Source organism: Corvus kubaryi, unplaced genomic scaffold, assembly GCF_017639235.1.
Source record: "Corvus kubaryi isolate FWS band 111438036 unplaced genomic scaffold, C.kubaryi_AGA036_p1.0 132, whole genome shotgun sequence".
Taxonomy (NCBI): domain Eukaryota; kingdom Metazoa; phylum Chordata; class Aves; order Passeriformes; family Corvidae; genus Corvus; species Corvus kubaryi.
This window is the reverse complement of record NW_024580666.1, coordinates 4,838,870-4,861,027: the sequence shown is the minus strand read 5'-3', so window position 1 is coordinate 4,861,027 and position 22,158 is coordinate 4,838,870. Positions and strand designations below refer to the sequence as shown.

At 43.4% G+C, this 22,158-nt stretch overlaps 1 protein-coding gene and 1 long non-coding RNA gene across 8 annotated transcripts in view; one reads left to right on the top strand and one right to left on the bottom strand.

Annotated features, from left to right (window-relative positions):
• Positions 1 to 14,555, top strand: part of DLGAP1 (DLG associated protein 1) — a 419,505-nt gene extending 404,950 nt beyond the window's left edge. For all 7 annotated transcript variants that reach the window (XM_042030616.1, XM_042030634.1, XM_042030590.1 and 4 more), the window contains 3 exons: positions 5,591 to 5,682; positions 7,570 to 7,722; positions 10,540 to 14,555. In XM_042030616.1, coding sequence (XP_041886550.1) covers positions 5,591 to 5,682; positions 7,570 to 7,722; positions 10,540 to 10,749 — 455 coding nt within the window. In that variant the 3' untranslated portion in view covers positions 10,750 to 14,555. The remainder of the gene's footprint in view (positions 1 to 5,590; positions 5,683 to 7,569; positions 7,723 to 10,539) is intronic.
• On the bottom strand, positions 11,792 to 22,067 carry LOC121665840. Its single transcript, XR_006016492.1, has 5 exons — positions 21,266 to 22,067; positions 21,062 to 21,119; positions 19,634 to 19,835; positions 18,154 to 18,218; positions 11,792 to 17,374 (listed from the first exon to the last, which is right to left on the bottom strand). It is a non-coding gene; the product is annotated as an uncharacterized LOC121665840 (long non-coding RNA).
• Between the last annotated feature and the right edge of the window lie 91 nt (positions 22,068 to 22,158).

Genomic DNA, 22,158 nt, shown 5'->3' with positions numbered 1-22,158 from the left:
GTAAAGATAACTATCGGAAGCAAACAGCAGGCCTGATTCACCACAAGTCAGGTGTAATGTGGGTTTAGTGGCGAGACAAGCCAGGCCAATCAAGTAAAAACTAAAAACAGAAAACCAAGGCTCTTACAAGACATGTCATTTTAACTCTTGAGTGTATATGGGCTAATCTGTGAATAAAGCCTCTGGGCTAGTCTGTAAATAAAGGTTGACCTCAAATCTGCAGGAACCTTACTGCTTAGGACCAGAGTCTTTGCAAATTCATCCAGTTCTGGCAAATTATGCAATGCTTACACACTCTCTGCTATTTTGGTTTGTTTCGATTGTTTCAAAAGAAAACATGAGTAAAGGCTAGACACGAGAGAAGAAAATTAAGGAAAAGGTACATTTTTCATAATAGCTGTGCATGGCAAAAGAAAAAGAGTTCAGTCTCAGCCATGAGCAAGGAAAACCATTTGCCATTCCTCTGCGAGGCTTCTCCAGGCAATCCTGATCTTTGCCGTTCTGAGGAGTGAGCCAGCCTCATCCTGCAGTGGGCTGGAGAAGCCGTGCAGAGGGATGGTCACCAGCCTGACTATGTGGCCGAGTCCTGCTGGAATCCCCCCGGCTACATGCCTCTGGCCGTATGCCCAACTCATCCTTTTCTTGTTCTGGTTTTCTTTTCTCCCCAGAAGGGACTTCTCCATACACGAGGGTTTCTCAAAGGAAAGCGATTAAGGAAAGCCCTACCAGTGCCCAGAGGCTATCTAGGCAAAAAGTGAAATCCACAAGCAAGGAAACGATCTAGTTAGGGAAAAAAACATTAAATGTGCTAATAAAATCCAAGTAAGTCAGACAACACATGGAAACTGCTTTAATCCAAATGAACAGCATTTGCTCATGCAGACAGCCCTATTAATTTCAATAAGATCGCTCCTGTGAGTATATATTACTCAAAGCAAGGATTGCTCCTTCCCTAGTTTGTTCCATTTGGCTGTTTTCTCCTTAATAGCTGAGCTTAAGACCTGAGCAGTAGCTTTAACTTTGAATTTCCTGGCTTTTGTCATGCTTGGTGTTATTTAAATGTAGGTCTGTCAACAGGAATAGGCTAAAATGCTGGTCCATCCTGGCTTGGAAATGGATTGTGACAGCTCTGTGGCAGGATTGCTTCATATGCATAGTGCCCAGCCAACATCTGCAACGCAAATGTCCGGCTGTGTCCCTGTAATTTCAGCCATTGTTCCTGCTACTTGCTCCTGGGGCAATGAGCAAGTCTCTGGTATTCTGTTCCCTAGCTTGGGCCCTGACTATCAACCAGGTGTTTTCACATTAAGGGCATTTGATAGTCACAGTCCTAAAGTGCCTCCTTTGTCACTTGTTAGACCCTGGGGCCTGTCAAAGTTGAAATGCAAATACATCAGTTGGGGTTTTAAGGCCAAATAATGCTGCCCCTTCTCAAAACCCCCAGGCTTCTACATGATTACTTTTCACATCACTTCAGGTGGGTTCTGTTCTTTTCTTATATTTTGTTATCCTTGTTAAACACACAGTCACCTTCCCAGATAGAGCAGATGACAACTATTTTTTTGCTTGTGTTCACAATTCTTTTATTTTGTTGTTTTCCTGTTTCTTTTCTGATGAAAACGTGGAAGGGGGAGATACATAGAGCTCTACAATTTCAAAACAGGTCCTATGCAATTCTTAGAAACAAGAGAAGCAAGAACTTACTGCTTAAACAGCACATAGTCCAAGTCTATTTTCAAGAATGTTTTAAAAGAAGAACATGTTGGGACATTAGAGACACAAGGATATTCACAGAAATGTGTCCTAGAATAATATTCTGTGACTCCTAGTTAAGAACAGTAATAGTGAGGAAGCATCCCACAGTAGCTGAATAACATCAAAATAGCTATACTGAAGCAGTTCTTCAAGAATAGACATAATTGTCTATCTCTTAAAAAATGTTACAGGAGAGAACTGGATTTAGAAGGAAGGGAGGTCAAAGCAAGAAGGGAGAGAAAAAAAAAAAGGAAAAATTCAAACTATAAAAACAAAACACTGCAGTACACACACTTCTCCCTCTGGGGAAGGGGTGACAGCAAAGCACATGATGGATGTTAATAATGTTGCTTAATGCGTTACTGGAAGGCATTCAGATCCAACAGTGCTGACTGTGCTGTATAGCCCTGTATGGAACAGAAAGCAGACATGAGTAACATTATACAGGTGTTTAAATCCATTATGATTGCATCTCGATGGGCCGGGATTTTTTGTTGCTTGGTTTTATATGTTTTCTTTGTATCCTATTAGCTGAACACATCAATTTAAATGTTTATGTGTTTTTCCTCCTGTACCCCATGTCCCTTGCTGTTAAAGATTTTTCTGATTCTTTTCTGATGTGTTTTGAGTAATCATCTTTGCAATTCCCTTTATTTCCTTGGTATTAGGCTTCAAACCTTGCAGGCTTTTCTTCTAAGAAAGTCTGTTGGTCTATTTTTGCCTTTGGTTTTTCACTGCACCTTGGCCTTTCTGTTGGGCACCAGAGATTTTGACTGAGTAAGCAAAATGAGCACTTTGCCTTGAAACTCTAAAAGCAACGTGGGTTTGGAAACAAAACTTAGGCTATTGATAAGGCTTTGTGCCTTCTGGAGAGATTCCTTTCAGGTTTTTGCATGCTTTGTTTTTTGTCCGTTTTTCCCCCCTAACTTCCGTGACAGAGTTGGTTGTTGACGAGTTGCACATTAACAGACCCCTTGCTTTTGAGGGGCGAGGAATCAGTGACACTTGACTAGATACAGCCGCAGCTACAGCAGAAGTGGCAACAATAGAGAACAGCATCAGCATGCATCCCACAGTCAGCTGGGATGATGGTTTTTAGGCAAATAGCCAGTCACTAGGCAGCCAAGGACAAGGACTTCCTTTTCCCTCTGCTGAGATCTCTGAATATTAAGCTCTTCTTCCCCAGAAGAAAGGGGCACATTCCCATCCATCACCGACAAGTTGTATTTACATTTCTTCATTCTTGGGATGTGATTTCCAATTTATTTTGTGCATATTTCCAAGAAAAGCCCACCTCATCTCTTTTGGGTTTTTTTATCCTAAGAAGTCGAGACTGTTTTTTCTCTGCTTCTCAAGTCTTGGGAAGTGTCAGAGTGGCCGAGCTCCAGATGAGGCAGCTGTTACCAAATATACTCAGTGGGAAGAGTTTTCATAACAATGGGAACCACATGAAAGCTCTCGGAGTAGCTCCTCCTACTATTGAAAAGTCCTTTCAGTTGAGTGGTTTGCATATTGGGTTGCATAAACGGCTAGACACACCAAGGGGTCCATTTTCAGCACTGTGCGCATAGAATTAGACACGCAAGCCTTGCTAACAATAATGAGAGTTGTGTGCAAAACTCCCTGCGCAATATGCTGAAAATATTCTGCTTAGTGAATCTTCCAGCTCACGGCTATTTCCTGGCAGTGCTGAGCTGAGTTCTGGGAACAAAATGAAGGTCTGGACTCTGTGTGTGTTCACAGAGCTCTCTCCTATAGGTTCTGAAAAAATGTGAAAAGCTTCTCTCTTCCCTCCCCCTTTTTTTCCCCCCCTTTGTATGTCTGAAGTATAAATGAACTCCACATCCCACTTTTCTTTCAACAGCCTTAAGAAGTGAGCTTTAAGGCTGCTTGAGGAAAAGCCATTTGCCTTGATGGAGGAGAACACAGATTTCACGTTACTGTGGGTCGAGTTTCAGTTTATAATGAGTATTTGTGCCAATCTGCTTAGCGTGTGGCTACTCAATCCCTTGGAGAGGCCTTTCTCTTACCAAGCACTGAATGGTGGCATTCTGGTAGCCAGCACTGCAGCCAGTCACTGGACTGATGAAGTGCTAAAAATCTTGTTACATGTATTTATGTATGTATGGTTTTGGTTGTTTGTTTTTTTTTTCATTGTGGTAAGTCAAAATAACTAGCAGTATTTTCCCAGAGGAGCTCTGTTAACGCTGTCTTAGCTCTTATACAAAAAGCGCTCAAGGGATGGTGCAGAAGATGGGAGCTTAGGAGTAGTATGTCTTCTAGGCTCTGCCAGCAATTCAGTCACCTTGAGCAGTCCACTTCATCTGCTTGTTTTTCCTGTTCCTCCTTCACCTTTCTCATACATCCAGGCTGTAAATTTGTCACAGAAAAGTTGCTGTGTCTGTTTGAGGGCTGGAACAATACAAATATCTCTGAGTAGAAATGATAGTGACAACTGTGACACAGTGCCTGCCATTCATGTTTTTCATTAAGGAAGTGGTAATATTTAAAAATTAGATTAAATTAATTTTTAATCACTTGTTAACCAGAGAATTGGGGATAGTAAGTTGCTTCAGCTGAGAGGGAAAATCAATGAAGGAGCCAGCTAAATCTGTGATGCCACGCCGGTTTTTTAAAGGCAGTTTTGGTTTTTTTCCTGAGCATTGAAAGTGTCAAACAAATCGGTAGCTGCTTTCTTGCTCACAGCATCAATTCTTTCACTCAGCAGTTCCTAAATTCACACTCTCTTTTCTGGATTCACTGTCTTCCTGCCAGCTGAGGCTATGTCTGCCTTTCCGCTGTGTTTCTGCATTCTTGCTTCTTTTTTCACACGCCCAGAGGTACACACATACACACGTGTACATACACATGTACAAGTGCACACACACAGTCTCCCCCTGGACCAGAACTCAGCAAAGCCCCAGGGAGTCCCTGAATGCACCAGTCTATGCCTTGGGTTTGGGCAGTGTATTGCCAACTACCCCTGGCAGCAGTAAAATCCCAGCGTCTGAGTGAGGTTGAATGCAACCAAAACAGTATGAGCTCCTGCTTTATTCAGAGGCATTTACTACGGGCTGTCTTCTGGTTCACTGCAGCCCTTCACAGCATTCGGTCAGTCCAAAGGGGCAGTAAGTACCCAGCTGTCTGTACAAAGGAGTCCTCAGACAGAGCAGGAGCTGTGCTAGGACTCTTCGACACCTCCCTCCAAGTCACCAGCAAGGAGGAGAGGCCGGGGTGCGATTGCTGCCTGAAGTACTCCCGGGCATTTGAATTCAAAGGCAGAAGCGGCCTTGGATTGTGTTCATGGAAAGTATTCAGAGGGTCCAAAAGAGATAAATTGGCATGCACTAAAACAATCATCCCCTTTCTGAGGCTTTGATCGAGCAACACCCAGCTACACCTGACAATAAGGCCTGAGTTGCTAAGTGAGGTGGAGAAGCAAACAGGGTTTGAGAGCTGCATGTCCTTGTGCAGGGAGCTGGGTTTTCATTCAAAGCCTGAGCCTGGGTCATAGTGATATGAGTGGTGACATCTCTGGTGAGCTTTCTATACAGCATGCAAAAGCTTTTGGTTAGCCATATTTACACTGTCATTACAACCGGTTACAACTGGTCTCACTGGAGGAATGAGAGTAAGATGCAGCATTTTTTTACATATTTTTGCCTAGTGGAGATCTGACCTTAGGTTTATCAGCACTTCTCTTTTTGTGACTGAAAGATAACATACCTTTTGAAAGCCAGAGCTGACTGCAACACAGCTTTCTCCTCTCTTTTTATAGGCTTTTAGTTGCCTGCAGCTAAGAAAGCATTGTGACTTACTCTTCTTTTTCTCTCAGTTCTAGGGAAAATTCGAACTGCAGTGGGCAGTGCCCAGCTTCTCATGGCCCAGAAATTTTACCAGTTCAGAGAACTTTGTGAAGAAAACCTGGTATGTAATTTTTCTGATAGATACTACTGTGTGCCTTTTACTAACCCTGCGAATAATCCTACATAAACTAAACTGATTTTCTGACCAACACAGCAGCTTTCCCAGTAAAGGCCTTGATATAAATTTGGGAGTAACTCAAACTTGTCAGAGTCACCATGAGTTTCACAATAGCTTGAGATTCTTAAAATAAAGGCAAAGCTTTGGGTGAACTATCAGGAGGCTCTGCTACTGACCCCAGAGGAGCAAGGGTCTGTCCCTTGACCCTCGAGTTCATGGGTACACAGATGGGTACAGCATCTTAAGGTCTTTGAGGGTAGACCAGAAATCTCCCGAGTTGGGCTTTCCCATGTGTTCCTGGGAAACAAGCCCCAGACTAAAATCTGCCTCAGTGGACAAATGCAACAGAAATTGGCTCTGTATTCATAAGACTTCCAATTCATAACATAAAAATTAAAAAAGCCTTCTGACTGCACATCTTTGCAAGTAACAGCCTACAACTGGGCAGCCTGCTAGTGTCAAGTACTGAAAAACTAGGAATCGAAGTGTAATCTCTGGTCTCCTTATGATTCTAAAAATATATACTTTATTGTTTTCAATAATTGCACCTTTCATGGTATAATCATCCTATCAAAATCTGTTGTCAGTGTGACTGTGAAAAGCGCAAATAGAAATTTTATGAGGCAAGCAACTGAGTCTTTTGGGTTTATTGCTTCTGAAGAGGAAGAAAACTAAAGGCAAAGTAAAACTTGAGCCACGTAAAACATCATGCAAGGTGCTACTAGTAATTTATTTATTTATTAACAACAAAATTAATAACAGTTTATCAGTGTAGTCTGACAAGGCCATGGCACACACAACACCTTGCTGACTGGTATAGACTCCTCAGCATTTATGAAAAGCACGGTTGAAGTGAGTGTATGCAACATCTCATTTTAATTAAAGAGTTTCAGCTGGGAACCAGCTGATAGAGACACATCCTGTAGAAAGCCTTCCCTCAAGCTAACCTTGCCAGTGGAGCAGGGACAGTTTCATGTACGCCCACTGCATGCAAAAAGCATTCAGAGCCGTGGTGTACTGAAGGGACAGAAGGAAGGACAGGATTTCTTGGGTCACCAGCCTCTGGCCCAAGCTGTGCTGAAGATACTGACTGTCCAGATGTGCTCTTCTGAGCAATGCTCTTGGGCTGATGAGTTTGCACACACAAAGCAATGCTCCCCACCTGTGTCCCAGTTTCATTCTCCCAAAAAATCTACATGTAAAAATGGGTTTACTGTGCTTCTGCATGTAGTCTTCTGAGCTTTTCACCCTGCACAGGTTATTCTTGACAAACAAACAAAAAAAAGAAGAATTTTGCCTGAGGTGTATAAGAGACAATTTTACTTGAAATGGTGTATTTTTGTAAACCTTACATTCTCAGAGTGTAGAAAAAGTGTTCACACATTGGTATATCACTATTTGCACATGCAGGAAATGTAAATTTGCACAGATATCACTTTTTTACAAGCATGAGCATGGGGGGAATCCTTCCTCATGAGAGTGAAGAGGAGGCTGGCAATTCATTTCAGTGCAGATAGGATTGCCACCAGTTGTGCCCAGGAGCATCCCTAGGCAGCTCCTGCCACAGGGGCCCTTTACCCTTAGTCTGCCAGGGGTACCTGCTGCCTTTGGTGAGTGGGGGTTTGCAGGGCACAGCAGCTCAACACCGAGCCAGACTCCTCGAAATAAAACCCACCAGTAAGTAATGCTTTGCTTTGCTCCTCTCTCTGGGTCTTATCCATCACTTGGATCTGCTCAAACTGCTTTGCTAGCGAGATTCATAACCATTTGCACAAATGCTTTACATTAAGAAGTACTAAAGCCAACATGTTTTTTTCTTCTGTTGCACAGAATCCTAATGCACATCCACGGCCGACCTCCCAGGATTTAGCAGGGTTTTGGGATATGCTGCAGTTGTCCATAGAAAATATTAGTATGAAATTTGATGAACTTCATCAGTTAAAGGCCAATAATTGGAAACAGATGGATCCTCATGACAAGAAGGTAGAACACTGTAGATTTTGTATGCTTCATTTAAAACCCTGCACAAATACTGGACCGATTAAATAGGCCTCTGTGTTACAGCGCTGACGTTAAAAATGTGAAATGAAGCTCATATCAAATTAATTTCATTGTAATAACAATGTTTACATAATAATCATCTGGGATATTATCTGTAATATGTTTCAGGCATATTTTTAAACCAAATCTGTCTTTGTGAATCGGATAATGGGAATGTGGTACTTTGTTAAGCTTTACATTTAATCATATTAGACGATCAATCGTTGGAAGGAACTGCCTTATATATTGATTCTTAAAATTAAATAAATCACATTTACGGTTCATATTATTGCATACAGCAAGAGTTCTAGGTTGTGTTACTGAAAAAACTAGGGAAGCACTGTAACCATCGCTGACTTTGATAGCCAGATTACAAACAGCAATATCAAAAATATGTCTTCCAAAATCTTACATGAAGGAATTACATTTTTTTGTCCATTTGTTTGGGTTTTTTTTAGGGGGGGGGCTTTTTTTAAATGGGTGATTTCACAAACACATTCACTTTGCTGGTAGTGTTGTTTACCCGAGGTAACATAAAAATCATCTGGAGCTTTGGTCTTTTTTTTTCCTTTTTTTTTTTTTTTTTTTGGTAAATGTAGTCTTCTTCTGTCACCATAAAAAGCTACCGCATCTCCAAGTGTGAGTCACATTTCACTTGACATTCTCATTTGGCACCATCATTTTTTTTTCTCCTCACTATCCACCTCAAGACAAACAGCACTTGGGTGAGCCAAAATACACAAATGTCTCAGAAAATCCTTAGAACACAGACCCATTCCTAGAGGAATCAACGGTCTAATGTCACACTCCTATAGGTATGTAATTTGGTGGCTGAATTTCCGCTGTGACTGGTCTGATAGCAATGAATACAGCCAACAGGTAGGGTCACCAGAAGGAGGGGGAGCATGACTTACAGGTACAGCGGCTCAGACAGGAGTCCTGGCTACCCCAACTTATGGTCAGCTGGCTGCCGATGACCAAAGTGGTGTTTTCTTTTGGACAAATAACCATAATAATATCAAACCCCGTTAATCTTGCAGCAGGAAGCTTGTACAGGCAGTGCTGGTAGCACTATTCCTCCTCCTCCAATCAAGACTAAATACTCATTCCTGACTTAGGAGTGCCATGTTCACACCATTTGTGCACACCTAGTGTGTTTTGTAGGGGAATGAATGGGAATGTGTTTTCCTAGCCCAAGGTACTGAAGGCAAGTCATTTTCTTATCTTCTTTTTTTTTCCAGTATCTGTCAGAAAAGGAAGTTTAAAATGCCAAACATGCATGCACAGAAATGCTGGTATATGGTCTTTCATTAGCTTTTACAGTAAAGTGGGTAGGCTGAGTGTTTGCAATTGCAGCAGTAAGAAATGAGAGCTTTCCTTAAAAAAAATGTGCCTTTTCTTTGCTTCTGAAAAACATTTCAAAGAGTTTCCAACAAAAAGAAGACTATAACGGTTTAAAGGAAGTTAAGTAGTGCTGAAGAAAGGGACCTACAGTAGGAAGGTAAAGATTTTAAAGAATTACACTGTGTTCTTGTTTCAACAGCATTTGTCTATGATTTTAGATGAAACAGATGATCTCTTTTCTTAAAAAGGATTAAAAAAAAAAAGGAAGAAAAAACTTTCTGCGGAATTGATATTTGCCTTTGGCCTTTGCCACTGGGCCCTTTTTAAGCAGCATAGATTAATCCTTGGATGGAGAGAAAAAGCAAAGTATGAATAAGTGTAACTAAGCACCTTTATATTTTGAGCCATGGAAGCTGTTGTGAGCAGCATGAGAGAAAACGAAAGGGCAGAATGGGACCTTTGTAGTGTGATAAAATCCCTTCGCTCAGAGACCGTGTTCACAGTTGGAAGGGGATGTAACTTAAAAGACAATCTAATTAACTTGACAAAGTCTTTGTGGACGCCTGAAATTCAGTTCTGAATACACTTTCCTTTTGTGGGAGAGATCCCTCTCTGAGGGTTTTTTTTTGTTGGCTTTTTTTCTTTTTTTGTGTGTGTATGTGTGTGTACATGCACCAGGATATACATAAAAGTCCTCCTTGTTGGTCACATATCTGGAGCTAGCTGCCACCATGATGATTAATGCATGTTCTCTTAACTGTTTTTAAGTTTTTCCTACCAGATTTTCTATTTCTAGCTGAATGTAGCTTCATGCCTATTTAGCACGAGGCCAGAGTGTGTGAACTTGGGCAGAGAGACCCAGAGTGTGGGATTTTTGAGCAGACACTAAACTGCTACGAAATAGATACATAAATATATGGTGTTTTTTAAAAGCTACTTATTCTGATGCACCAGCTGCAGACAGCTAGTTCCCATCTGCATTTGGGAACGCCAAAGCCATGGCATCTCCGTGTTGCAGGAGCATCTAGCGCTATGCACGGATAGAAGAGGGTGGCCCAGGAGCTGGGGCTCTCCAGAGTTCCTCTGCTGAGAGCAGCGTTCCCTCCCGGCTACGCCAGTGGCAAGAGCTTGGTCTCTTTCCTAGTCCCTGGCACTAAGCAGGTAGCGGTGGGGGCCTCGGCCCTGGCAGCACCATCCCCGAGGAGAAGTAGCACGGCAGCCGCCCTCCCCTCCCCTTTGCCCTTGCCCTATGTTTATGAACCCTTGAGCACAAAAGCCAGTTGACTGAAGACAGAAAGGCAGATAAGAGCTAACAAACCTTAGGTAAAATGTGTGTTCTAACTACTGACATATCCTAGTTTTTCCCACCTTTCCCTGAGAAGCTGTATAATGCCATTAACCTTCTGCTTTGATCAGGAGAGAAGGGTCCCTCCTCCAGTGCCAAAGAAGCCATCGAAAGGTCAGGTGCCACTCATACGAGAACGCTCTCTGGAAAGCTCGCAGCGTCAAGAGGCCCGGAAACGGCTGATGGCTGCCAAGCGCGCTGCATCGGTCCGCCAGAACTCAGCTACCGAGAGCGCCGAAAGCATTGAGATATACATCCCCGAAGCCCAGACCAGGCTATGAAGGGATCCAACCGGGAGGACTCTCTCTGGCAAGACAAGCCTCATGTATAATCTGCCCCTCTAGGCTCCTGCTCAAGGTCACCACGAAGTATTTGTACCTCCTCCTCTCTCTCTCGCTCTCTCTACCCTCCTCTCCCCCTCCCCTCTCTCTGTACACAGCTGCCCCAATGCTCCCAGTGAACTCCACTGCCGTGGCGTAGTTGTCGGTCCTCCGAGAGATGTCCTCTAATCACCCTTGCTTTCTGAAGGTTCGCCCATGTCATCACGATGCTTTGTCACATGTACTGATGCTGCCACTTCGCCTCATGTAAACGAGTACGATCCTTTTTTCTTTTCTGTTTGAAACAAATAAATGCAGCGCTCAGACTTCCACACACCCACGCACCTGTACAGTAGATGCTCCATTTAACTTACTCATGATCTTTAGTTGACCTAAAGCTAGTCTGTTACCCAGTGTACAGCAATATCAAACTGTAGGGGACTTTGGTATTTTCAGTCATGCAGGGTGATCCTTTCGGACTCTGCCGTCTTCCTCACAAAAGATGAAAGGAGCTATGACTCGGATTCCCCTCTTTTTATTACTGTTTTTTTTAAAGCAGATGGCGCACTTTATTCTAAACCTCCGAATCACATCTTCACCTGAATTAAGGAGTCACACAAGGGCAGGGAGCTGGGGTGGGAGCGGGGAGGGGGGGGAAGAAAAAAAACCCCACAGCTCTGGCAGGTGAAAAAGTGGAAGTATATCCCGCAGGTGAGATGGCGAGGGATATAAAAGATCCTGTGGAAAGATACCTGCACACTCACAGCTGCACAAACTGCCTCATTTTTATTTCATCAATCACTACTTAAACATTTCAATCAGCAGAAGATTGTAAATTCGATCTTCCAGGGAAATAATCTATTTTGAAAGGCAATAAAAGAGTAAAAAGGAAGGAGATAAGAAGCAATGACAGTTGAAGAGATAATATAAAAGAAGGATTTTCTTGTCCAAGTATTAAGAATTTTTAAAATTGTACTGTATTGTCAATTCCTCTTGTATTGTATTGTATGGATTATATTGGTTAAAAAAAAAAAAAAAAAGAAAAAAAGAAAAAAGCTTGGTTTTGTTGATGTCTTAATCTCGGTGGGACCATCCAATCTCATACGTCCACGCAGCCACACACGGACACCTGTAGGTGAATTATTGTACATGGAGCCTCTGATGCTTTTCCAGGCCAGGCTTGCTTTGCTCTATCCACAGCTGGTTGTATGCTACAGTTCAGACTGCTTATCACCAAACCGTCCATATTTAGGAGTAAATTTCTGATTCAGCCTCCTCTTAATAGTATAAAGTATTCACTTGAACAAGAACAATAGACTATTTTTCACAAGTTATGGGATCAATATGAACTTAATATTTTTCACGACAAGCCTTCCTACCCTGGCTTCTGCCATTGTTTTGCAATCACTAAAAATATGCATCCTAAGTAGCTCATTAATAGTGGGCGGAAATGGCAGATAATAGGGCTGGAGAGGAGCCTGAGAGGTCAACTCCTGTGTGTCTGTCCCCTCCAGCCACCTCTGGCTGGGGCAGGATCTTGTCCTCCAGCTCCTCTGATGAGGAACAATGCCGACCACGCTGCCACTGGAATCTCTTGTGCCAACATTAGGAAAGCTATGTCAGGCATGTTGCTGAAAGCGAGTTGTGTGCGTGCGTGTGAGCGTGTGTGAGTGCGCACACGCGTGCCTAGCTGGCACATGCTGCTGCCAGCAGAATTAGCGTGAGCTGCTTTGGGTGACAGGGCTGCTTTGGGTGACAGGACTGGTGTGGGCAGAGGAGCGCTGTGCAGTCCCCAGCACGTGTGCAGTCCTGCAGCGACGTCTTCCAGACTCCTCTGCTGCTCCCTGCGTGCTCTTCACCCCATCTGCCAGGGCAGGGGGATGCAGGAGGGGAAGGCAGGCTGCTTTCTGCTCCCAGTGAGCACAGGCACAGGACAGCCCCACCATGGAGAGGCACGGGTGGCAGCCCTTGCTGCATGCCAGTGCTGGCTGGCTGTGCCCATGGCTGCTCAACCTGGATGGACAGTCCAAGCAGTGAAAAATCCCACTGCACATGTGGCGTAATTCTGCAGCTTGCACTTAAAAAGCGTTGAAAATCGTCATCGAGAAGTTAAGCTCTTGCTAAAACTCTTCATCGAGACCATGCCAGACAGCTTCTTTTCCTATGACATCATAGCCAGGTGCTAATTTAAGTTTATTCGAGAAAATAGGAGAGGTAATAGGTTCTGGCACCAAGTATTTTCATGAGAGCATACTAAAACCACTAGAGAATTTGCTACCTCTCAAAGCCATCGATATCTGAGCTATGTCTTTATAAACAGGGCACAAATATTTACTGCTGTGGTTTACAAGAAAAGGGCTAATAATTTAATATATAAAAGACTTTTAACTAGAGTAATCAGAAATCCAGTGTAACTCTAGAGTGCTTGGTGTTACAGGAGCTTCAAAAGGTTTGACCCTCTAAGCGTTTGAATACCAGTGTATTTGCTAGTTTTGAAACACTGCATTTAACTTTTAGCAGCAACAAAACATCACCGTGTTTGCAGTATGTAATAGTGCCAACTGCCACTTTTGAGCATATATAGTCATAGGAAGTATTACTTATTTGGAACTCATTTGTACTGAAGTATTCAAAGCAGTACCTAGGTGAGAGTCCACATTCACAACTGTGTCTCAGACTTACTTAGTTTTGTGAACGTTTTATGAGAGATGAGTTAAGACTTTGGTTGACAAGTGGCTACAGAAATTTATATCCAGCAAGTTCCCCCCTAAAAAAGCAGAAAAGTGAAGACTATCTAGTCTTGTACATTACAACTTATTGTATTTGTATATCATAGAATATTTTTTGTATCTATTTTAAATGACTTTATTCTTAGCTGAATGCTTGTTAATTCATTTGGCACTGGAGAGGTTATTATAACGTTTGCCTAGTTTTTTAGCAAAATATTAAAAATACAGCCAATACCAGAAAATAGAAAATAAAGTAATTCTGCCCCTAGAATGCCACTAGTTAACCACTTGACTCATTTACCAACACTAATGCTAATATATCTGCTCCATCATCTGTTTTAGTATAATCTGTAACTATTTGTTTTTAGTCTAAACTGCCCAGTGTATGTTAAAAATGCCTATATTCTGTTTCACTTTGGGACTAAACTATTGTTGTTTTTTTTTTCTTGGGGGAAATTTTAGAAAAGGTTGGTTTTGTCTCCTGCTTCAAAAATAAAAAAAAAAAAAAAAAAAGAGGTATTTATTATATTTTTTGCAGATGTTTCCATAAAATTCTCATAATCTTTTTGTAAAGAAAGATGAAGAAATGGATTAAAGATTTTTAATATTTGAAAAGGTAAATAGAAATAATTTATTTGTAATATATTTGTTTATTTATTGGTGTTCCCTTAATGCTTTGATGTGCACTATCACTTTAATTTAAACTGTATCATTGTGAATTTATTGGGGTTTTTAGTTTTTTGTTCAGTTTGTTGTTTTTTTTTTTAAGGAAAATGGTCAAATGCATATTTTAAGTAGAATGTAAATCACTGGCCTACCTGCATTCCCAAATGTGATTTTAAAATGTTTTTGATTTGAAACAAAAGACACAAATTTGAAAGCCTTTAGACAGAGGAGAGTGTTTTTATGGCTTAACGATTTGGGTTTCCATAGGATTATCTATCTGGTTTGTGTGTGGACAGGAAAATGTAAATAGATGAATGTTTCCCATAATGTAAAAAGAGCAAATTAATAAAATAATTAATGCACTGCTTGTAAGAGCTGTGGGTTTTCAATGCAAATTCGTTCTTCCAGAACTGCCAAGGCATTTCATTTGATGTGGTCAAGGATAAAAGCACGACAAGCAGAATGTTTCTCTTAAGCTCTCATTGCTTAAGACCGGCCCTGCAAAGTCTCATCCGAAGCATCCTGCTGAGCACCCTGGAAGTGTTCATCTGCACAGAGTTGCTCACAGGCATAAAAGTTGCCATGATCAAGGCCTTGAGCCTTAGCAAAATCTTCAAAGGCACTTCTGCACGGAGCCCCGCCAAACCCCACTGAAGATGCCAGGAGTTACGCTGGGGACTTCAAAAGAAGTGGCAAGAAGACCCCAGCCTGATTGGTTTTCCCCTCTCTGCTTCCCTTTCATTTTCTACTTATGTCCCATGATGTCTGAATTTTGAGGGGCAAAAGAGATCCCTGGCAGGCATAGCTAACTTTCCCTTCACTGGAATCCTGCATCCAGATGGGGTTTTTTCCCACTGTGTGAAATAAAGACAGTCACCAAATCCCACAGAAACATGTCCTGGATGATGATGTTCATGGTTATACCGGTACTTGAACAGGTCCTGATTCACTTTGTAGTACCTAGTGTGCCAGTGCTGCACCATGTACTCTCTGCCCATGCTTAGACCCTCAGCACAGAAAGGCCAGAAAGATTTATGCTATAGATCCATGGGCAGGGAAAATTCTTGGGAAAAATCCCAAGATGAAGGGATTTTTCTTCACATGCTGGAATTTATGTGCTCGTTAGTGACTGATAAATGGATGCAGCAGGGATGGGGTGGAAAAAATGCTTTACTACTTAAAAACCTTTCTGAGGTGTTTGGTACCTTTTTGTAATGAGGATAGCTCGGAGGGAGTAAAACAGCACGTATGTTTCTCACTGTTCTCCAGCAGAATTATGAAGTCCAAGGCATGGCGCAACCTCGCCTTTCATGCAGGTAAACTTTATCCCTATTTATACTCAATGTTTCCTTCCAGATCAAATCAGAAGCCTTCCCCAGAAGCATATCTTGTTGCCAGTTTGTTTGCCAATGTCTGTCTCTCCTGCAAGACATTGTTTTTGCATCACGCAATAGGCAAATAATTCACTTCAGCCGTCAGTTTGGAGCATGCTCGCCTATCAAATCTGATGACTTTGAGCTGACATTTTTGATAGCAATTAATGATAAAAATATTGGCTGCTCTGCTGCTACTGGTATTTGTTTTTGAGGTCATAGGTTTATACATGATTTGGAGTGCAGAGAGCAAGTGAATTTCTCTTTTCCCATTATGCATCACGTTACAGGGTCGGGTCAGCCCCACTTAACCATGGTCCTGCACTGAGCAAACCTGAGACCAGCGCTCATAGCTGAAAGATACTCATCCCCTTTCCCTTTAGTCTGCTGCTATGCTAGTGACCTATAAAACATTGCTGTGCTGTCACAGTAAGTTTATACACAACATCATCCCTTCCCCGTGCTTTTGCACATGGGGAGGTTTTTACAGCCCCTCTTCTGCATGGCTGCTTGGCCACCGTTGTGGCAGAAGAAGGTAGCTGCTCTCACTTGATTCATCAGGATGCATTTGGATGCCAGCTGCAAAACATGACGTGACTGGCCCTTCCAGCCAGCAGCCAGGCTTTCCCACGCTTGGGTCCCATCGGTGGACAGCACCCTTCTCGTAGTGCGTGTGATTACAGCCGGTCCTCTATTGCTCCGTGACTCACATGCCCCACTCGCAGTGAGACAAAGGGGCAAGCAAAGGAACAGGGCTTCCTGGTAATTGTGTTTTTCATGGTTCTCTTCACTGATCCAGTAACAACATAATCATTGAAATTAGAGACAGAAAAGCTCTGCTGGGGCATTGTGTTAACACTCTGCCAGTTCCAGATTGCGATCTACTGAGCTGTGGCAGGTAAGTCATCACCTCCCCAGCTCCGCTCCACCCAGAGGGAAAAAAAACCACACACTAAAGAACTGGAAAAAAAAGAGCTATATTAAAAAACAAGCTGAGTTGTGACACTGCCTCCACCTATTATGGGCTACTCCTGGTGCAGAGGCCTTCATATCATGTTGATTCTTCACTTAACTATCTGTGACAGGGTGACGAGCTTTTCCTCATTTTCAGCCAAGCAGAATGGAAACAGTTACGGATTTTGCCACCTCTGTTCAAAGAGAGGGAAATACTGAGGTGTTGCAGAGCCTCTGGAGAAGGCAACAACTGCACGGCCCCTGAGCTACATGGACGGTGACACTGCCATATTTCAAAGCTGTCAAAGGTTTTGGGAGAGGGATGGGCCTTGCCTTGAGTTAAAGAAAAGCAGTAGGACAGAGTGTGATGGATGTTTTATGGGTATCAAATATCTCACCAAGGTAAGATAAGTCACTGTGTAAACAACCATGTGCTGAGGCAAACACCTTAGTTTGGAGATGGTAACTAGGGTGCTGAGATGTTGAATAGCAAAAGATAACCCATTCCGATGTAACTAGCCTATTTCCCCAGTGGGAATGTCCAACCTATCACTTATCCCTGGCTTCAAACTAGAGAATTATCAAAGTCATGTCCCTAAAATGCTATATCTTACTTTCTCCTGTTGTACTGACTCTGGGTGCTCACAATTGCAATCTGGAATGGCTTTGTGAGTGTGTGTTCAGGACTGTGATCATCCCTGATTTTTTTTGTAGCACTGAAAATTTACTGCATTGCACCAGTTGGGCTATATTACTTGTTATCTTACAGCATGTTCTTTCTTTTTTTTTTTTAATAAGTGGTTGTAATAATAACTCACTGTGCTCCAGCCCTTTTGTCAGTCTTCAGAAGAAAACTCCTATCACCTGAAAAAAAAATAAAAATACTGGAACTACTTCATTTTGTAGATTGTTCTGGTAAATCTTGGCTAAGCTAGGCCTAAGGGGAAGGAAATTGAGATAACTGATGCACTTAAGCATGTGTCATTCCTCATCTCTCCAGTCAATAATTGACAACAAAAGGGGAAAAAAAAAATCATACGGGTCAGGCAGCTCACAGATGATGCACTAAAGCTGAGATGGCATTTTGCTATGCTGTGGGACAATCACACCTGTAGCAACAGCTGAAGGGGGAAATCCCTTCCCACCTTGGAGCAATGTTTCAGTAAACAGCTTTTAAATATGTGACATCCCTTCCTAGTGCATCAGTACCACCGTGACCACAATTCCATCATTTCCACAAACCCCAGAGGTAGCATCAGCCCCAGGGCAGTATCATGGTGCCAGCTGAGGGCAGGGAGATACAAGCCCCTGGGCGACAGCAGGCCTTGCACAGGGCGGGGCATTGCTATTGAAACAGTGGCAACTCTAGGGGAATGTGGTGTGGATTAAACACAACCCAAAAGTAATCCAGGTCATATGGCTGCTGCTTCCATGAGGTAAGCAGTCACAGTGGGAAAGAAGAGTTTTAAAGGGTGACTTTTCTTTACATCTTGCTATCTACTGTTTTAATCCAGCATAAGAACCAGGCTTTGAATTTTAATGAAGTTACACAATTGCATTTGCAGTGTTGGGAAAGAAACCAGACTTCATCCCAGACTAATTGCCAGCTATAAAATTTAGTAGAGGCATACATAAAGACAAACCTGTAGCAACTTCAATGGAAACATGTCCATGTGTCAGTCTTCAAGTGAATCCAGAAGAGCTTTGCCTAAAACACACGAATTTTAAGTCGTGATCCTCTGCAAGAGGATCCTATGATCTTGCTCGCCGCTCTGATTCACCACATAGTAAATATTGCTGTTACTTAAAAAATGTAAAAACTGGTGACTTACATCAAAGAGGCTGTATGACTACACATAAAAGAACATCTTTGACAAACAGAGGGCATGTATCGATCTGAAAGACTCCATTAAGTACTCTTTTGTATTACTAACCTAATGCTTCAACTGACAAGAGGTTTCCTTTTGTTTACATCTTTCCTGGCAATAGCATCATGACAACTGCAGCCTGTCTGCAAGAATGTACACGGACCTGGGAACCCAGCCATACATTAGCAAACTGCAGTGTACTCCACGTGTTTCTCATCCTTTGCTTAACAACCCTGTGCTTGTAGAAAAAGCTGCTTGTGTGCTGTACTGCATTCATTGTGATGATTCATGTCTATCAGCATCTGCCAGTCAAGGCTGGGATTTCAGGTAGGAAGCAGCCCACCTCCTGTATTTTCTCTCTGAGATAAAAATTTCTTTAGTGGAAGGTGGGAAATAAAACCAGGAAACCAAGCCAAAACAAAGAAAACCTGGTGAAGCATGCAGAGTTTGTCATTAAAGTATAATCCAAGCAGATTTTGTTTGTCAACAACAACAAAAAAAAAGGCCGACAGTTGCATAAGACAAAATAACAATTCGGAAATGATTTTTAACTGGAACTGTTTTCATGTCGAGTAGCACGTGTGAGCTTAACGCTAATGGTTCGAGGCCGTCCCAAGTGTCGAGTGGTGTGATTGCAGGTGCTGTCACAGCATCCCTGCCACATGCATCAGCAGGACTTGCCACTGCCAGGGGCTGTCAGCTGCAGTGCTGGTGGCCAGGAGGCCTCCCCTGTGGCACATCCCTCACTCACACGGTACAAGGGCATTGTGCTCTAGGAGCCACGTGTTTTCTGCTTTACCTCACACTGACGCCAAATCCCACCAGAGCAGGTTGAATGGGTCTCCTTAAACACCAAAATTACACTCAAACACCAGTAATTACACTTGCCTGGGATGTAGGCTTATCTTTGAACTCACACAGCTTTTGTTAAATTATCTTACACCTCACCTCTCTCTCTGTCTCTCTGATTTTTCAATAGACAACATGAAACTGCTCTAGCACCTCAGGAGGCAGTGTATTTGCTCTGGACTTCCAACATTGTAACTGGGAGCAGAAGTTGGATCTGTTTTTTCTTCCTCTCTTAAAAGGTCAGGGAAACATGAAACCGCAAAAGGCTAATTCTTCTCTGTGTCACATTTCTGTGAGCCCAAAGGGCAACATAGCAGTGGTATTTTTAATGCCTTTTTTCCCCCCCGACTTTTCAATCCACAGTTCTTGGCACGACTGGTGACAGCTCACACAGTAACACACTTACTCTCTCATCGTTCCTTCTAAGTTGCTTCTGATGAATATTGGGAGCACCAGAAAGGGTCCCAACCACTGCAGTGCACGTGTGATAAGCAGGGGGAAGAGCTGGGGGTCATATCACAAGGCTTGGCCTCATCACAGGTTTTCTGGTTCTGGTGCATGGTCGCAATCCACAGTATTCCGCACACACACGCTTCGTTATCGTTAAACTGTAAATATTGCAAGAAGGTATTCAGCGTGATTTAATATTCCTATTAGTGCCTCCAAAGGCCCAACAAGAGAAGCTGCACTGTGCTGGGCTGAGCACGGTGTAAATATTGATGGTTTCTGTCTTGCAGTGTTTACAATCCAAGAAGGAGCCCTGCACCAGAGCTCTCTGCTACAGTTTTGTTATTTGTCTTCAGAAATTATTTGTCTGATTTAAAGCATCATAAATGAGCATGTCCTTTCTTTTGCCACTACTAGTAGAGCAATTTACTTTACTTTGCTGTGAAGGAAAAGTTCTAGACCTAAATATTTTATCATCCTAATCAAGAATTAGTCTTTTGATATAAACCCAGAATCCAATACCTTTTCTGCAGCTGTAACATGCTACAATAAAATATGATCTCGCAGTTCCCAAACCCTTGCCAGGTAACAACGATTCAGCACAAGCAGGGCAAAGCATCACTTTGCTCCGCTGAACAGGGACATGCTCTCAGGTAAACTCACTCTAAGACCTGGTAATCGAAGAGGCTGCTCCCAATGCTGCCACACTGACAAGACACAGATATGTGGCAGTGGTTGTGGAGAAACCCACACCAGGAATCAGGTAAGTTAACATCACACATGTATATAGCAGGAGCAGACACTACAGGAATGGCTTTTGGCCCAAGGCCAAGTGCCTTGCTGAGGGTGCTGGTGTTTGGAAATGAAATGACAAGTTTCTACAGCTGCAAGAGTCAGCACTGACGCACAGCTTGCTGTACACTTACTCCAGCTGAGGATAAAACCTCTGCAAGGGAGTTGGGAGCTGTGCTATGCCTCAGAATACAGCTGGGCGCTGCTGCCATCCATCATGCAAGCATAACTTCTTCAGAGTTCAAAGGCAAAGTTGCAAAAGACTTGTTATTCCTCAGGGTGTTCTGGAGATTTATGTACCGTCATCTACCTGGGCAGTGGGAGATGTTTACCTGTCTCCTGTGTCAGCTGAGCTCAGGGAGCAGTAAGGTGATTACAACACTTGAATGCTCAGAAATGCTTTCTGGCTCCTCATATCTCCTCATCTGATCTCCAGGACACCTCACCACTGTTAAAAAGAAAACACCACCAAAGCACCACCCAGCTCCAAACCATCTGAGGTGTGGGCCCAGAAGCAGCTCTAGCACTCTCCTTTTCCCCTGCGAGTGCAGCCTGCAATTTCATGAATGATATTTGTTCTTCCCACAAGCCTTACCTCATCTGGAGTCAGGGGGAGGCTTAGAGTCAGGGGTTTCGCCAGAGGCAGGTTATACCTGCAAACAAGAGAGCGGACATGGAAGGACAGCCTCCCGCCGCCACCACCACCGCGGCAGTGCTCATCAGAGCACCTCAACCAGAGCCGGAGGCTGCGATTTAAGCGCTCGGCCTCTCCCTGCTGCCCGCACGGGGAAGCTCGTACCTTGTTATTGCTGCCCCACCGCCGCACGCCCAGCGCCCCGGGGCCGCCGCCAGCGCTTCCGTCCGCGCTGTGCAAACACCGCTGCGCCCTTTCTCCACACGGATAATAATAGTGCCGCCCTCATTTCCCGCTCCCGGGAGCGATGGTGTGGGCACCGAGCGGCAACTACAGATGGTGGCCCAAGGTCTGGTTAATGTTTCAGCGCTTTGAGCCCATCACAGGTTGCACTTTGAGCCGTACACAGCATGTTATTGGCGGTCCTGGTGTTTAAAGGGGTTTTTCTACCGACCGGTCGGGTGCCTGACACGAGAAATTTCCTGTCTTGTCAAAGCACCTGATCTCCACCCACACTGGTAAAAAAACAATAAGCGTTCTGTCATCAGCATAACCTTGATATCCACAGACTTTTGGGGGTTTTGCACGTGAGAAGAGGCTGCGGCATCACCAAATGCCCTGTTAACAGCCAACGGGGCAAAGTTCTTGTTTCCTTTGTAGTGAAAAAGTTCAGGGCCGGATTTTGATTATCACAAGGAGTAGTAAAGTACATAGAGCAGAGATCGTGCATTGGGTAAGAATTATCACCGAAGTGAAAAAACCAAACAGAAACAACAAAACAAACTCCTGCCCAGCTGATGCAGCACTGCCCCACATTCTGGTGTGCGCAGCCCCTGTACCTGTGCAGCATACACAGCCTATGGAAAAGGCTGGGCTGTGCTCTGGATGCGGCACAGCCTGCCCCGGCACAGCACAACACCACAGCACGGCTGCCAGGGGAGCCCTGCCAGGGCAGCTGGGCAGTGATGGGCTCATCCCACCCTTTTGATGAGTAAAGTAAAAAAGTAAATTTTGTAAAGTAGCAAAGTCCTGTGTCATACCACTTAGCTTACACACCA